General features: G+C 39.6%; 1 protein-coding gene across 4 annotated transcripts in view; it reads right to left on the reverse strand.

Annotated features, from left to right (window-relative positions):
* The window catches only part of PLEKHA1 (pleckstrin homology domain containing A1), a 59,140-nt gene that overhangs the window by 18,072 nt on the left and 23,414 nt on the right, over nt 1–17,654 (reverse strand). For all 4 annotated transcript variants that reach the window (XM_079900303.1, XM_079900305.1, XM_079900304.1 and 1 more), the window contains exons 3-6: nt 14,747–14,803; nt 12,458–12,503; nt 6,184–6,281; nt 225–350 (exon numbers count right to left, since the gene is read on the reverse strand). In XM_079900303.1, the coding sequence (XP_079756429.1) occupies nt 225–350; nt 6,184–6,281; nt 12,458–12,503; nt 14,747–14,803 (327 nt within the window). The remainder of the gene's footprint in view (nt 1–224; nt 351–6,183; nt 6,282–12,457; nt 12,504–14,746; nt 14,804–17,654) is intronic.

Consider the following 17,654-nt stretch of genomic DNA (forward strand, 5'->3'; position numbering starts at 1 on the left):
AGAAAGGCTCAGAAGAAAACATGAAAAGTGTTAAATGTTGTTTATCTATGCTTTCCAGATATTTTACAATAAAAATATACTTCTGAAATAAGAAATAAATATAAAATTTTTGTATTAATTATTGCATTAATTCAGTAAAGATGTACTGCTTGACTTTTGATAGCAATACAAAAATCAACATGCAGTAGTTAAACCATCACACAATAGAAGAATTAATTTATTACCTGAGTTGGGGTAATGATGGGCACACCACCAACAATGTCAGTTCTGTAAGACACTTGCTTCTTCCCACATTCACCTTGGCGACTTGGGTTATCAGAATGAGGTTGTGAGTCTGACTGCTTTGGTACCTAAAATAGTAAGTCAATGAATCATTTTGCAACAAGCATTATATATGAGACCCTCTTTATCACAGAATTTCCAACTGATCATCAATTTATATATAATTGGCATATATAAAAATTATTTTTAGTATATGCAAATACCCCTTTAAGTTCTCATACTAATTTTTCTTTTACAGTATTACTTTATGACACAGCCATCATTTACTGAGTGCTTACTTGGGCAGGTACTATTTCATATATTTTCCCATTTAACCCTCCTGTCAACCCTATGCATAGGGGGAGCATCGCCACCGTAGCCGTAAGAAAACAGGCTCAGGGGCATTAGGGAACATAAGTTTTTTTTTTAATTAATTAATTTGGTTGCGCTGGTTCTTGGCTGCAGCAGGTGGGCTCCTTTGCGGCTTGCCGGCTGCTTAGCTGCAGGACATGGGCTCCTTAGCTGCAGCACACAGGCTCCTTCGTTGTGGCATGCAAACTCTTATTTTCGGCATGCATGTGGGAATCTAGTTCCCTGACCAGGGATCAAACCCACGCCCCCTGCATTGGGAGCACAGAGTGTCATCCACTGTGTCACCAGGGAAGTCCCAGGAACATAAGTTTAGATCCTGGCTATTCCACTTTCTAGCTAAGTTCGTGTAACTCTCTTCCACACTTAACCGCTATACTGCATCCCTAGTTTATCAGAGCACTTGACATTGTATTACCTCTCTGTGCTGTTACCTTTCCCTTTCCTCCATTCCTGCCCAAGATTTTGCAACATCCCGAGGACAGGGGATCCTGTCCCTTTAGATGCTTCCCCTAATGACTCTCCCCAGGCCTTAGGCCAACCCTCTACCCTCTCTCCATATTTAAACTACAATACCAGTCGTGGGCAGAAACAAAAGAAAGGGGGCTTCCCTCGTGGCGCAGGGCTAAGAATCCGCCTGCCAATGCAGGGGACATGGGTTCGAGCCCTTGTCCGGGAAGATCCCACGTGCTGCAGAGTGACTAAGCCTGTGTGCCACAACTACTGAGCCTACGCGCCTAGAGCCCATGCTCTGCAACAAGAGAAGCCACCACAATGAGAAGCCTGTGCACCGCAACTAAGAGTAGCCCCCACTCACTGCAACTAGAGAAAGCCCATGGGCAGCAATGAAGACACAACGCAACCAAAAATAAAAAACAAATAAATAAAATTTAAAAATAAAAAAAACTTTTTTTAAGTTAAAAAAAAAAGAAAAGAAAGAAGGAAACAAGAAAGGCAGAGAAGAGAAATGAATTCCGGAGGGGAAAGCCTGAATTCTTCTAAGAGTTTTTTTCTAAGAGGTTGCACATTTTGGAGTGCTTTTTAAAGGCAATATGATAATGGACAGAATTTTACTTGACAAGATTTGCAAAAATACTTAAGAATGTAAGGGCTATAAAGTTCACTGCACCCAGAAACAATTTGCTAAGGAAGTCCCAGTGTTTTCTAATGAACAGCATCATGTATTTCAATTATTTTGACAATGTGGCCAAGTTATCCTTAAGAACAGAAAACGGCATTAAAAGAATTTGAAACCAGAGACAGAATTATCTATTCAACTTATGTATTAGCTGAAATGTGCTGTTAAAAGGTGACCCATATAAAAAGTGGCTATTCCCTCTCAAGAAGTTGAGGATTTAATCATACATGAGAATATCCTAAAAAATACCTTTAATATCACCCTAAAAATATACTAAAATTTACACTGGTTTTTCCATTTTTCTTCTAGAAATGACAGTATATTAAAAATCCTTGGGCTTCCCTGGTGGCGCAGTGGTTGAGAGTCCGCCTGCTGATGCAGGGGACATGGGTTCGTGCCCTGGTCCGGGAAGACCCCACATGCCGCGGAGCGGCTGGGCCCGTAAGCCATGGCCGCTGAGCCTGCGCGTCCGGAGCCTGTGCTCCGCAATGGGAGAGGTCACAACAGTGAGAGGCCCACGTACCGCAAAAAAAAAAAAAAAAAAAAACCTTCCCTATGCTGTTAAACCTACTGCTTCTCATTTGTCCTTATAATAAAATAAAATGCTAAGTATAGCGTAATTCCAATGTTACAGTTCAACAATTAACTTAGAATTGCATTTTTTTTTTTAAAGTGACCTCCCTAGACAGATGGCAAATGTCAAAGACATTGAACATGCTTGGTTTAATTGCCTATTGCCTTTTTCCCCTCTCCCTTGCTTCCCTATCCTTTATTGTTCTGACTGTTGTTTTGTGAGAGATTTGAATGTATTTTTGGCAAGTATTTGCACATGATCCTAACAGTAGGAAATTCTAATAGTAGAAAAACGAAAAGGTAAAGATGACTAGAGAACAGATGAACAAAATGGAGAATAATGGCAGGGCTTAAAGACTGAAACCTAAGGCATGCAAGAACAAACTCTTGGGTGTTAGGATCTTTCTGAGGGCTCTACCCATGACCTGCAGGCTTTGGGGCACACACTTCTGTTAGGACTAAAGTCCTGTATTCAGCTTATTCTGTCTACTCCCAGTTGTCAATTAAAAAAAAAAAAGTTTAGAATTTTGGCCATAATTTAAAAACATTAATTTTTAGATTAAAATCTAATATTGAGGGCTTCCCTGGTGGTGCAGTGGTTAAGAATCCACCTGCCAATGCAGGGGTCACGGGTTCGAGCCCTGGTCCAGGAAGATCCCACATGCCCCGGAGCAATTAAGCCCGTGTGCCACAGCTACTGAGCCTGTGCTCTAGAGCCATGAGCTACAACTACTGAGCCCGCGAGCCACAACTACTGAAGCCAGCGCGCCTAGAGCCCGTGCTCTGCAACAAGAGAAGCCACCGCAATGAGGAGCCCGCGCACCGCAACAAAGAGTAGCCCCCACTCGCCGCAACTAGAGAAAGCCCGCACGCAGCAACAAAGACCCAACACAGCCAAAAATAAATAAATAAAATAAATAAATTTATTAAAAAACATTTTTTTTTGATTTTCCAAACTCTAGTCAATACTTCCTTCAGGGTTGTTCCTCTACTATTGCTCTTCCTCTCTTTTTTTTAAATAGGGGGAAAATTTTTTAATGGTAGCCACCAAAACACACTCAAAAAGACTTCATGAAAGTAAGGAAAGCCATAAACTATGGTGTTGGATGATGGTCCATTAAGATGGCATGGTACTATAATTAATAAGTAGATAAATAACCACCATTCCCTTACCCACTGCCCTCTAATCACCTCTATTCTGAAACCACATACCTCCAAAATCTAATTTTGGATTTCCAAAACTTTTAAGTTTACATATTACATTGTACTCAGCAGACTACTAAATTACATAGGTTCACCAAAACGTCATTTGGAGTGACTCCCCAGAAAGGTAAACTGCACATATATTAAAATGTAAACTTGAAATATTCAAAGAAATCTACACGTAAATCACCAGCAATTTCCATAGTAAAGTATGACAAATTGAAGATTCTGCACTGAAATGTGTAAAATGCATATGCAATTAAAACTGGTAAGATTTTTTAAAGAATAAAGTTAAAAATATATCTTATTAAAGCATGGGAAATTCTTTCATTGCTATTCTATGAGTTAATGTGTATCTATATAAAACTGATTTTTAGTAAGTGCTATCAATTCTATACTCACTTTAATATAGTTATAATCACTTTGTTGACTGGCTACGGATTTCTATATCTTAAATATATATTCTCTAAATGTGAATTATAAAAACACAAATATCAACAGATTTATCTTAAAAACTATAAAAATTTCAACATGTAACAGCTGCAAGACCACAAAAGCTATTTAAAAGTCCACATACTTTGAAACATTACCCAATTCCTAATCAGTTTCTCTTGCATTTGAATAAGCTTAAAGTGTCACTTGTATAAGATGGTTTCATACCATTAATAAATTAGATATAGCAATTCAAGAATCTCCCAAATGGTAAAAAGCCTGAGACCATTCACTACTTTTTCTCTTAAAGCTCTAAGAAACCAGTGCTGCTTATCACTGCAAATGTAAAAAAAATAGATTAATTCAGTAAAGTTACTACATGTTGTCGTTCTAAAGAAATTTTCCAAATAGGGAATATTTATTTATTAAGAGTCAAAAACAATCAGTTACAACCTTTTAAGAAAATGAACTTCTGAATCAGTTTAAAATTGCTTTCCTGAAACTGCACAAACCTAAAATAACTGCTGCTCCACGTACAGATCAGATGCAGTGCGCTGGCTGTTTTCTGTCATGTGGTAACAAGCTGTTCTGGTGCAAGATAAAAAATCGACTTAACTCTGAGAACAGCTTTAATTATATTAACTCTTTATTGTGTTGTGATATAAATACGGAATCACTTATTTAAATGGAAACGAACATATGCTGTCAGGGCATATGTTTTTAAAGAGTAAGTCATTTAGGGTCAGTAAATAACCTCATTTTAGTAAAAATACACTTCAATTTACACAAATCTCACACAGGACCTCCTTGCCCACACTTCCCATGCGGGCCTGCTGTGTGTGTTTTCTCCACTAGTGTGTAAAGAGGAGAAAGGGAAGGAGAGGCTTCATCAGGGAACAGTTCCTGCCTACTTGCTCATCAGCAGCAGTAGTAAACTCTCCCCGAAGTTTGTTTTCTGCTTCAGGGTCAAAGAGTAAGGAAGGAGGCTCTTTTTTTCAGGAAGCAGTGAGGTGCTGCACTTCAGGGTTAGGTTCCAGACTCAAGCAGATGGGGTGGCTCATGGCTCCACAACTTACCAGCCATTTAACCCATAAAAGTTACTCAATCCTTCTAAGTCTCACTTTTCCAGATACTTTATGTAGAACCTTTAGTGCAAGGCCTGGCACACTATAAATAATCAAAACATATTGATTTCATCAGAAAACCAAGAAGAGAAGCCCAGGTTGGAAGCAGGAAGCTACAGCATAGGAGGAAAGTGCCCGGGAACTGGAGGGAAAGAAGCGATGCCTGAGACAAACCCCTCAAGGACCACGCGGGCAGGACCCTCTGGTTGCCACAGCTCTTCCGATCAGTCCCTATCCTATCCCCATATGTCATTTCTAAGCCCTTTGTCTGCCTTGTCCCACTCCTATCTTCAACTCCTACCTACCTAACGCCAGTCCCAGTCACGGCTTAGAGGAGAGACGGAATGCCACTCCTGTTCCCTGGGTAGGTGGCAGGAAGTCTCTTTATCTTCCCTGGGGGTAAAAACATATCCTCAAGGTAAAACTCTACATGCATTTTCCCCTAGAAACACTACTGTAAACAGTGGTTAAAATCTACAGTAAGGGACTTCCCTGGTGGTCCAGTGGTAAAGAATCTGCCTTCCAATGCAGGGGACACAGGTTCGATCCCTGGTCGGGGAACTAAGGTCCCACATGACGCGGGTTAACTAAGTCCAAGCGCCACAACTACTGAACTTGCGCGCCTCAACCAGAGAGCCTGCATGCCGCAAACTACAGAGCCCACGTGCTCTGGAACCCTCACGCCACAACTAGAGAGAAGCCCGTGCGCTGCAAGGAAAGATCCCGCATGCCTAAACGAAGATCCGGCATGCTGCAACTAAGACCCGAAGCAGCCAAAAATGAATTTTTTAAAAAAGTTAAAAAAAAAAGTATCATAAATAATTTTTTTAAAAAAATCTACAGTAATATAGACCCTTATTAGGTACACAATGGGTTAAAAAGGCATCTATGGGCTGATTTTAGGGGCCAAGTTACCATGTACAAGAAAATTCATTCACATTATAACCTGTGTTTTAAACAAACTTTGAGTAACTCTGGGACAAACTGTTGGTAAGCTGAAGACACTCAGTAAGTATCGTTACAAACTGTAAAGATCACATCCACACATTAAAATTTTTTCACACAAAAAGTACAAATACTTACTGTAATTTTTATAGCTTTGTTCAACACATTTACCCATTCTACTAGGTCCTGCTGATCATTGGCTTGTAGGAAATATTTCCTCATCCCTGCATTCATAACTGTTGAGAGACAAAACAAACTACAACATATGAAATTTTGCACTTGTTACCTCTAAATTTATGTCTGCAGCAGCTGAAAAACCTTGCAAGCTTCAGTATTGTGACTCTCTCGAATCTGACAAAATGTTAGACCATATATGATACTTCTTTTATCACTCAATAACATAGGTAAAACTCTCATTTTTAATGGCCACGTTTTTCAGCGAATGTAAAAATACCACAGTTTATTTAGCCAATCCTCTGTCGATGGACATTTAGGCTATTTCTGATTTTTGAAACTATATAAAATATCCCAATGAAACATATATGTATACTTCTCCACACTTGGGATAGCACTAGCATAGGATAAATTTCTTAACATAGGCTTACTGGGTCAAAGAAAATTCACATTTAACATTTTTATAGATATTAGTAAACTGTCTTCTCCAAAGGCTGAATTCATTTACACTCCTACCAGTAGTGTATCCAAAAGCCTATCTTGTCTAATAGTCCTCACCAGTACCTCTTGTTTTCAGCCCCAAGGCTCTGTGACATTATTTCCTAGACTTCCTTGCCAGCACGGGCCACGTTCTGCCGATGGGAGCTCCTGGCGGGAGCCTGGAAGGTGGGAGGGAGGTGGCGGAAGGGACTCCCATGCAGAGTCCTGCTCTTGCTGGTCTCCCTCCAGCAGCAGCCAACACACAACGGCCACTGCTCCAGGCTCTTCTGCTGCTCCCTCCCTCCATCAGCCTTGCAGTCCCCTCAGAGAGTCCTAGGTTCTGGTAAGACCATCTCCTCCCTTTCTTCTCTCCAGCCCTGGGGATGGTAGCTGCTTCATGCAGGTTCTAATTTGTGGGTTACTTCAGCAATCCCTTTGTGCTCCTTCAGCCTTTCAACATCTGGTTATCCAATTCCCTGTAACAAATGCCCTCGGTTTGAAATGCCAAGTGTGGTGTGTTTTCCTGACTCTCTGTCAACCTAACTGGTGAAAAATTATACCTTGTTTAAATATGAATTTCTTTGATTACTGAGACAAATTAGCTTTATATGTTTATTGGCCACCCGCATCTGTTTTGTGAGCTGTTTATTTTCTTTACCCATATTTCTACCGAGTTGTTGATTTATTTTTTACTGATTTATAAGCACTTTTGTATTAATCCTTTGTTTTATCTCAAGTACTTTTCCCCGTCTATCATCTGTCTTTTCACTTAGTTCATGGTATCTCTGATCAATCAGAACCAGTCCATCAATCTTCTTCTTTTCCTTTAATGATTATGATTCTAGCTTTCACATCATATTAAGAAAGTCTCTCCAACTCAAGATTATAAAAATAAACAGCTTTATTTTTCCAGCACTTATGCATTTTCTTTATGTTTATAATCTTAATACATTTGGAACTTTTTATGCAATTTAATTTACATATACCCCTTTAGTGACTACCGACTTCTATAAAGCAAAGCACACCTGCATATAGTTGTTGATAAACTACTAGTCAATGTTCAAATTAAAGCTTATTAATTATACATCACACGATTTATTTTTAAAAACAAACATTATTCTAGGAGATAAGGCATCTGAATAGCTACAGTGCTGCAATTTTTTTTTTTTGGTAAATATACAAATAACTTCCAAAAGTCTCCATCAAAATTTTAAATGGTATACTAACAGTTGAATGTGACTAAGGGAAGCGGGTAATGAAAACCCTCAAGGGAAAAAAGCTTATTTCTCAAATACACAAGATTATGAAATTGAGACTGAGACCAAGACACTAAACAAGAGCTTCCTTGTATTGATATGAGAGTCTTATCTTGTGAAGTGCTATAAAACAATTAGTTTGGACCTAAAGAAATTTAACACACTATAAATCTGTTCTTTTATACCTTACTAGAGATTGGAGAAATTATAAATGCCATAAATATAAATTAAGATAAATTAGTAACTCACTAGGCTATTATATATGTCAATATATAGCTTCTGTTTTTAATTTCTAACAATCAGTAAAGCATCCTTTCATAATCTTTTTCCAGCTCCGGCTAAAGCTGAGCTCTCCTCATAATAGCTATTTTCCTCCTCAATGTTGTTTTGGGCAGCTACCTAAAACATCTCAAGAGTTTAAAAATCTAAGCTCTTGGTAATACACTACACCTGCTATAAAGCTCTTAATACACATATTTTTGAATAAATAACATTTATATAAGGATCTCTTTGAAGGGAAAGAAGAGAGGCAAATACACCTCTAAAAAGACTCTCAGCACACTTTGCAGTCTGAATAAAAAATCATGTGCTTTAAGCATTATTTAATGGCAGGAAGAGGCACAGCGATACGACAGGAGGGAGAATCAGAGCCTGGAGCTGGCAGACCTGACTAGCTCATGCACTTACTAGCAATACCATCTTATGAAATGTATTTAATCTCTGGCTCTTGTTTTCCTCATCTATGAAGTGGAATGCCACCCATCCCTGCCTTGGGGGGTGGAGGTGATCTGTGTAAAGAAACTAGCACAGTGCCTGGGATAGAACAGATATTCTTGTTCACCATCTTCATCACCTTCATCATCATCATCATCACCATCATCATCACTTGGAGGTTTCCAAGTAAAGAAGTATTGTGGAAAATGTAAAGCAAATTACTAAAAACTTATATTAGCAATGCTGGGGGAACAGTGGACAGGGAAAGGAAGGAAAAAACTTTTAATAATAATAATAATAATAAACTGTATGAAACCTGTAACTTCCCATGCTTTTAAAGCAAGGGTTTCATTGTATATAATGAATGCATAGCAGAGGCTTGTGTGCTTACTATCTTTTCACTTAAGTACTCCCTTATTTCATTTCAAGTCTTTACCATCAAAGTGAATGTACCAAATGGATAAAACCTGAAGCATAAACATTAGCTTGACTCCAAACAAAAATCATTTCACACCCCAGGATCAACTGGTTACGGCTCAAACGGTTATGAGACATTTTATTATACTTCTTTGCCAATTTTCTCCCGTTTTCTCTATCTCTACTCTTTCTCTAGCCTTTCCTTCTCTATTAGTCAGACGCTGGCTTTCTTAATGGAAACTCTAATTTAATTTTCTTATTTCTCTCCTACTATCTATCTTTGTTTTATTTTTAGCTTTCTTTGACTTCTTCTTTGGAGTTTTGCATTGTCTCATGTTCTTTTTCCTATGTGACAGTTCTTTCTTCTCAAATGTCATGCAATCCTGGACTGGCCAAGACCAGGATTGCATTTTGGTACCATATTTAAAAACAAGGTAACAAAAAACGGATTGGAAGCTCTCTTGAATATATGTAGGGTTTCTGACTGGTGGGCTTTGCTGTACAGCAATCTCCTCTGGTAGAAATGCCCAGCTGTCAGTACCTATGGCTCTCTTCTCTGGGGTGTTCAGATTCTTGCCCCACCTCCACCTGGCTGCCTGGTGCTCTGGGCCTGGACACGGGAAACAGTTGCATTCAGCGTGCAGACGTTTTCATTTAATCCTCCCATTTTCTGTTTCATGCCTCATCCCCCCACTTCTCTGAGACTACTGTCCCCACGCACACAGCCTCACTGATTCTATTTCTGGAGATACTACGCATGCCATTCCTCGCTGGGATGGGGGAAGGGTGGCTGCCTGCCGGAGCCAGATGGAGGTAGGGACTAGAGGTTGTTTCTACGTAGACATGCAAACAAAGTCCCTGTGTTGGGTCCCTCCTCCCTGTTGCCTCCCCAGACCAAAGCCAACACCTAGTCTATCCAGAGCTGGCGTGGGGGCAGGACATGGAAATAGCTACCTTCCACTGGTCTCTTCTACTCTGTCAAGTCATTTATTCCTCCTCCATCCACTTTCCATCTTTATACACTGTGGATTACAGAAATCTGCTAGTTTCAGCAAAGATGGTTTGGATGTTTCTTGTTCTCACTGTTTGGGGGCAATCTGAGAGGAAACAGGGAAGGAAAGTCTTTATGTTGCCATTTTGAATGGAAGCTGTAGTTCCATTTTAGAAGCCAGTGCCTCTCTCTGAAGGCAAACATTTTATGAATCTTTACTCCCTCTAATAGTAAAGGACCAATAAACTGTTGGCAGACCAATAAATAACTGTTAATCTCTGATTTCAACTAAAATCACTCATTCTAAATACCCCAGTAACTGAACAGCAAATCTTTTACTGTCTATTGCTAGCCCTTCAAACTGTATGTTTGAGATTTTACATTAAAGACCTGGCAAGAGTATGCACATGATACACTCTAAAATATAAAGTTCTCTATCACTTGACTTGCCCCCAGTAGGCTTCCATTCAACAAGGTTCTGAGGCATTTTCCTATTTGGCAACCAAAAATTATAAATTTGTAATAAATACATGACTTTTTATTAGTTTCTTAGTGGCAATAAAAGCATTATAGAGGATTCTCTGAACAGCTATACTACATCTTGCTCATATCACATTTCCTTACTGGATATATATGATTGCCATCAGATGCTATCCCTAACATACTGCCTACAGAAGAAACCTGCTCTTTTCAAGCAAAAGAAAACAAAGAAATTTAACATCAATTCTACCCCAAGAAGTATCTTTTTTACTTAATGTAAAATAGTCCCTATTGATGTCAGCTGGAAACTGACATCAATAATTTCATCACTAATGTCCACTAACATACGCTCTAACAGCATATCGATCCTCCCAGCTTCAAGTACACCCACTATTTTAACAGATTCTAAAGTTTTCCATTCTTGATCTTCAAGCTCCATCCAGTCCTCAATTACTGTCACCAGAATATTTCCATTTGGATGTTTCCCCACCATTCAAACTCCTTACCGAACATTTCACCCTATCTAATCTGCTCTCCTGGATCCCTCATTTCTTTCCTTGAAGCAAACCTACTGGACACCTCTCTCTTCCCTTCAACTCCCACATATCCAGTCACCGAGTCCTTGTGCTTTTCCTTTTGATGTTCTTCATACCTCCTCTTTCCCCCTAATTCAGGCTCTATGTTAGGAACAGCAGTTCAAAAGCCACTTAACTAATGTACTTGCATCAAGCTCTCCGATCCATAAAAAAAAAAAAAAACTTCCTTCACCCTATATCTACTTTCTAGATGCTCTCTAATTTCTCTTCTCTCGTTTTCCAGAAAATAAAAGAAACAAACAAAAAAAAATTGCTTGTCGGGCTTCCCTCGTGGCGCAGTGGTTGAGAGTCCGCCTGCCGATGCAGGGGACGCGGGTTCGTGCCCCGGTCTGGGAAGATCCCACATGCCGCGGAGCGGCTGGGCCCGTGAGCCATGGCCGCTAAGCCTGCACGTCCGGAGCCTGTACTCCGCAACGGGAGAGGCCACAGCACTGAGAGGCCTGCGTACCGCAAAAAAAAAAAAAAAAAAAATCGCTTGTCAACACGTTACACCCTGACTCCTCTCTTTCTACTTTTCAGTCTCTCACCATTCTCTCCAGCTTTACTGAGTGTTCAGTTCTCTGCTCACACCTTGTTCTTCTCCCCTGCACGCCTCTGTCCTCCCAGCTTTTCTCCCCAGTGACAAAGGATGATCAGGTTAGTCTCATCCAGTGTGGCTCCCTTCACTCCCAAGATCTCCAAAAAGGATCTGAAGCTCTTCCTTGAATAGACTGTACATTGCTTTATCTACCGCCTGTGATAAATGTAACGATAACTCCCTGGTACTGTATCTGTCTGTGAGACAGCCAGCCCGTGAGATTCTTAAGGGCAGCAATTGCTTCTTATTACTCTCATAGCCCCATGGCAAGCACAGTGCATATACCAGACATTCATTAAATGTTCACTGAGCACTTAATCAAATACCCTCAACTACCCTTGCTCCCAAACTGTAAACTTCTCATTACCCATAAGCTGCAAACTAAATCCTTTCTGTTATTTAAGTATTGAATATCAAATAATATCGGGTAGAGCGTTTAAAATTAATCTCACTGGACGTGATCACTATAAATGTCTAGATAATGATTACACATGGGCTGAGTGGGAGGAGGTTGTGACTGGGATGGGACACAGGAAAGAGGCTTCAGGGGTTGGGGAGCAGTTTTATTTCTTCACCAGATGATAGTTTCAAGGGAATTTGCCTTAGAATAATTCATTACCCTATAGGATTGTGTTGTGTGGTTTTCTGTGACTGTTTTTTCTTACAATATGATGAAATTATATTAGTCTAACTTAAAATAACTAACGTATAAAATATGGCTACTCACCAAAACAGAACTCAGCCTTTGGCCTTAGCTTAGTTGCATCGCTAACCTAACAAGAAAGAGAGATGAATCACTCACTTCTTCATGTGCTACTATAACCAATCTTAAACACTATGTGAATTCCACATGTATGATTTCCCAGTAATCATACACATTTAGCACACAGATCTAAAATTAAACTTTAAGGCAACTGAAAAAGAACTGTAAATTAAATTTAGAATATGGGTCCCAACTTTAAGATGTTTAAAACAAATGATACTTCCATGCTCTCTTTGAACAAAATTGTTTTTTCTTCAAAGGAAGTGCAAAGAAATTGAAAATAAACCATTAAGTTTTATGTCACACATACACATATTTTTGGTTTAATGTAGTTTTCAAAATACCCTCAATGAATACTCCACAGAAACTATGAATTCTTGCCAAATTGCATATTTCTAAATTAGCTGTGAACTGCATGAGGAAATGGTGGTGGGTAAGGGGGAGATTGTATATTTAATAAAGTCCAAAAATCCAGAAGGCATTAACCTGCAATGAGGAAATCAAAATGGCACTGGATTCCCACTTGTACATTAAAATACCCTAGGATAATAATGGGCCCCTCCTTTACTAAAAGTGGCACATGGTCCCGTTTAGAAGGTGAAGCAACTAGTTGCACCTGGTTGCTGCTAGCCCTTTAAATAAAGTAGCTCACATGGAAGCCCATTCATGACTGTTGCCATGCTGTTGCCCAGTGTTAGAACTTACAACTGTAGCATCTGTTCTGTACCTTCAGAAGGAATTCTAAGTCTGGGGTTCCTGACTGATCTCAAGTACAAATTGAGCAGTGAGTCACAATGAAACTTGTTCCAGGAATTAATTCTGGGGAAAAAGTGGCATGTCTAAGTAGAGTACAAGGTGTACAATTCAAACTTCAGTAAGCTGTGGGACAGAGATGAAACCTAACAGAACTACACAGGGAAGGTTATATTTTAAAAAGGAAGCAATGGAGGAGGGGAATGCAGCTGGCCAGTCAGTCTGCCTGCTTTGCTGAGTTAATACTTTAATTTTTAAAAAGACCAGGCAACAAGCAATTGAAAAGATACAGGCACATGGGCAATTTCTACCTCAAATGCCTATTCCAAGAAAACAGGCCTTTCCACATCACTTCATTAAGAGTCAAAGGTCCCTGGCAGCATATTTACATTGTAGTATACCTTTACTGTAGGCAATCAAGTAAAGGGGAGGTGGGGGCCGGAATTATCTACAATTTATTCTACAATGTAATTCTACACTTGCTTCCTAATGATAGTCTCTATAGAATTTAAGCTGTAAGATACCCTGAAGTATTACTAAATGTCTTAAATTTACAGGAACACTTGAGATATACTTCAACAATATTTGTCTTTTGCAAATTTACATAATATGGCTTTAACATAAAATGGTTCCCTTTAAATATGTAATTTTTTTGGTCAATGAGAATGAATAGCTCTATTATGATGCTGATAACAGCTTTTTTTAATCAAAATATCTTTCTTTTCAATAGAGGCACACTTGTAAATTGTTCTTCTGTTGAAGACCTTTGCTAACAAATCTCAGTGTATGCATAATAGTATGTATATGCATATTAATCATACTGAGTTGCTACTTTTCATATCTCATCTTAAGTCATCATCAAGCTTATTACTTTGTGTAAAACAAAACTAGTTCCTCAGCATCTCTCTATCTCAGTTCCCAAAACACTAAGAAAAGACAATAAGAGGGAAAAAACTACCTAATACCAAATCTAAATTTCTGAAAAGAAAAGAAAAACAGTACTGCAAAAATTCCAGAAAAATCAACAAACAAGAAAACAAGTTAGTAGAGACAAAGTCAAATGAGGGAAAAAAACCCATCTTTTATCATGAAGATGGTTCATATTTTCCTCAAAGTAAAACATAAAGGAACAAACAAAGGTAATGAGATTAAAAATTACAGTTTAAATAAATAAATACAGACTTAGAAAAATCTTCTCCAGATTTCCCAAAGACAGAACCTAATTGGGAACAGATGAATCTCCCCTTCTGACGTTCATATACCTGATCATAAAAGTTAATGTTAACTTTTCAATTTGCCACATCCTGTAATTTAACTCCATATTCTTCCTAATTTTATCAAAGAACTTCCTAAACATAGTAATCAGGTACTGTTTTCAATGTAATATGAACCAGAACATCATCTTAAATGGCAAAGCGAGGAGATGGCTCCTTTTATTCACACTCTCATTCTAAGGGATTTTAATTCATGCATGAATGTAAGACAATACAGAGAGACTACCTTTGAAATGTAGGTAAGTTTAATGGCTCCAACACGTGATGATCCAGAAGGCAGGTTCTATAAACAGATTATTAATATATAATTATTATCCAACATTACAAATTTATTTCATATAAAATGTTCTACACACACCAAAAAAGTTAAGAAATCAGATTTTTTTAAATGTCACACTTTACAAATTAACATTCCAGTTCAAGTATTTCCTAAGTCTGAAATCAAGTGGACAACATGGATAACAAAACTGAACTCTAGTCTGTTCCACCACAACGCATTTTATAACTAAAAGGCTATTTTGTTAGCACTGTATCTAAACTTTTCTTTTTCATAAACAAGGTCAGATTTTACTCCAGAAAGCAATGGGGAAAAATATTTAGACATAAAACAAACACAAATGTAAGAAATTTCAAAAGAGTATACATGTAACTTTGTTTTATTAAAATTTTTAAATCAAATATATCTCTTGAAAAAGACTGAATTTTCCCTCATTTAAATTATATTAGTATTTATTACGCCATAACTAATCTACATTTATACCATTTTTCCAAAAAATTATTGATACTTTTAAAACCATATTCAGGGAATGTATATATTGGCACTTTCATAAAAAAATATTTTTATTCTTCCCTTAACAAGTTTAAGATGTAGTTTGTGTCTTAAAAGAGCTAAGGGTAAATTAAGAAGAAGGAGAATCATTTCATGCTGAGGCTATCAGGAAAGACTCAGTGAAAGAATGAAGGGCTTTTAAGCTGTACTTTATTAAAGAAAAATTCTGAAACACAAAAAGCAGGAGAGAGAATATTCCAGGCAGAGAAAACAGATGAGCTACAGCAAGCAGATGAGGATGTCCAGAAGCTCTCTACTGAAATGGGAAAAAGGCTGTGTTGGGCCATAATACAGAGTCATATAGGGCTGAAGAAAGAAACAGCAGTTTAGGAACTTGAACTAAGAACCTAATTATACAGGACCTAAATAAGAAACAAACTAGCAAGGAATTTATACTGTTAAGAACTTGAAAACATTAAAGAAGGCTTTGTGAGCAGTTCTATAATCAAACTGTGTTTTAATTAATATATCTTATAACAAGCTGGATGGATTATATAAAGGGGGAAGATGGAGGTGGGAAAATCAGATAAAAGAATCTGGAAAAAAGTAATAAATATAAACGCAAAGACTGACAGATTTCAAAAGTAAAACAATCTTGATTTTGAATGTTTCCTCCACTGTAGATTAAGAATCAACCTTTTGGGACCTTCAAGGTGGCAGAGGAGTAAGACATGGAGATCACCTTCCTCCCCAAATACATCAAAAATACATCTACAGGTGGAACAACTCCTACAGAACACCAACTGAATGCTAGCAGAAGACCTCAGACTTGCCAAAACGCAAGAAACTCCCCATGTACCTGGGAAGGGTAAAAGAAAAAAGAAAAAACAGAGACAAAAGAATAGGGATGGGACCTGCACCTCTGGGAGGGAGCTGTGAAGGAGGAAAAGTTTCCACACACTAGGAAGCCCCTTCACTGGAAGAGATGGGGGTGGGAGGGGGGTGGGCAGGGGGGAAGCTTCAGAGTCACGGAGGAGAGCACAGCAACAGGGGTGCAGAGGGCAAAGCGGAAAGATTCCCGCACAGAGAAGATCGGTGCCAACCAGCACTCACCAGCCAGAGAGGCTTGTGTGCTCACCTGCCGGGGCAGGTCAGGGCTGGGAGCTGAGGCTCGGGCTTTGGAGGTCAGATCCCAGAGACAGGACTGGGGCTGGCTGCGTGAACACAGCCTGAAGGGGGCTAGTGTGCCACAGCTAGCCAGGAGGGAGTCCGGGAAAAAGTCTGTACCTGCCTAAGAGGCAAGAGACCATTGTTTCAGGGTGTGTGAGGAGAGGGGAATCCTTCCCTGTCTGCCCACAGAAGGCAGAGCACTGCCTTAACGAGCTCCAGAGACAGGCGCGAGCCACAGCTATCAGCTCAGACCCCAGAGATGGGCGTGAAACACTAATGCTGCTGCTGCAGCCCCAGGAACCCTGTGTGCAAGCACAGGTCACGATCCACACCCGCGCTCAGGAGCCTTTGCAGCCCGCCACTGCCAGGGGTCCCACGATCCAGGGACAACTTCCCTGGGAGAACACACAGCACGCCTCAGGCTGTTGCAGTGTCACGCCAGCCTCTGCCGCTGCAGGTTCCTCCCACGTTCCAACTCTAACTACCATACCCCTCCCACCCCCTAGCTTGAATGAGCCAGAGCGCCCTAATCAGCTGCTGCTTTAACCCCGTCCTGTCTGGGTAGGAACAGAAGGCTGAGGGCAACCTACACGCAGAGGTGAGGACAAAACCAAAGCTGAACCCCAGGAGCTGTGCGAAGAACGAAGAGAAAGGGAAATCTCTCCCAGCAGCCTCAGGAGCAGCGGATTAAATCCCCACAATCAACCTGAGGTACCCTGCATCTGTGGAATACCTGAATAGACAACAAATCAAGCCAAAATTGAGGCGGTGGACTTTAGAAGCAACTGTAGACTTGGGGTTTGCTGTCTACGACTGACTTGTTTCTGATTTTTACGTTTATCTTAGTATAGTTTTTAGTGCTTGTTATCATTGGTGGATTTGTTTACTGGTTTGGTTGCTCTCTTTTTATTACTTTTTTATTTTAATAATTTTTTTTAATTTTAATTATTTTATTCATTTATTTACTTACTTTTTTTCCCTCCCTTTTCTTCTGAGCCATGTGGCTGACAGACTCTTGGTGCTCTGGTCTGGTGTCAGGCCTGAGCCTCTGAGGCGGGAGAGCCAAGTTCAGGACATTGGACCACCAGAGACCTCCCGGCCCCATGTAATATCAATCAGCGAGAGCTCTCCCAGAGATCTCCATCTCAACACTAAAACCCAGCTCCACCCAACGGCCAGCAAGCTCCAGTGTTGG

This window comes from Stenella coeruleoalba (genome assembly GCF_951394435.1).
Source record: "Stenella coeruleoalba genome assembly, chromosome: 16".
Lineage (NCBI taxonomy): Eukaryota > Metazoa > Chordata > Mammalia > Artiodactyla > Delphinidae > Stenella > Stenella coeruleoalba.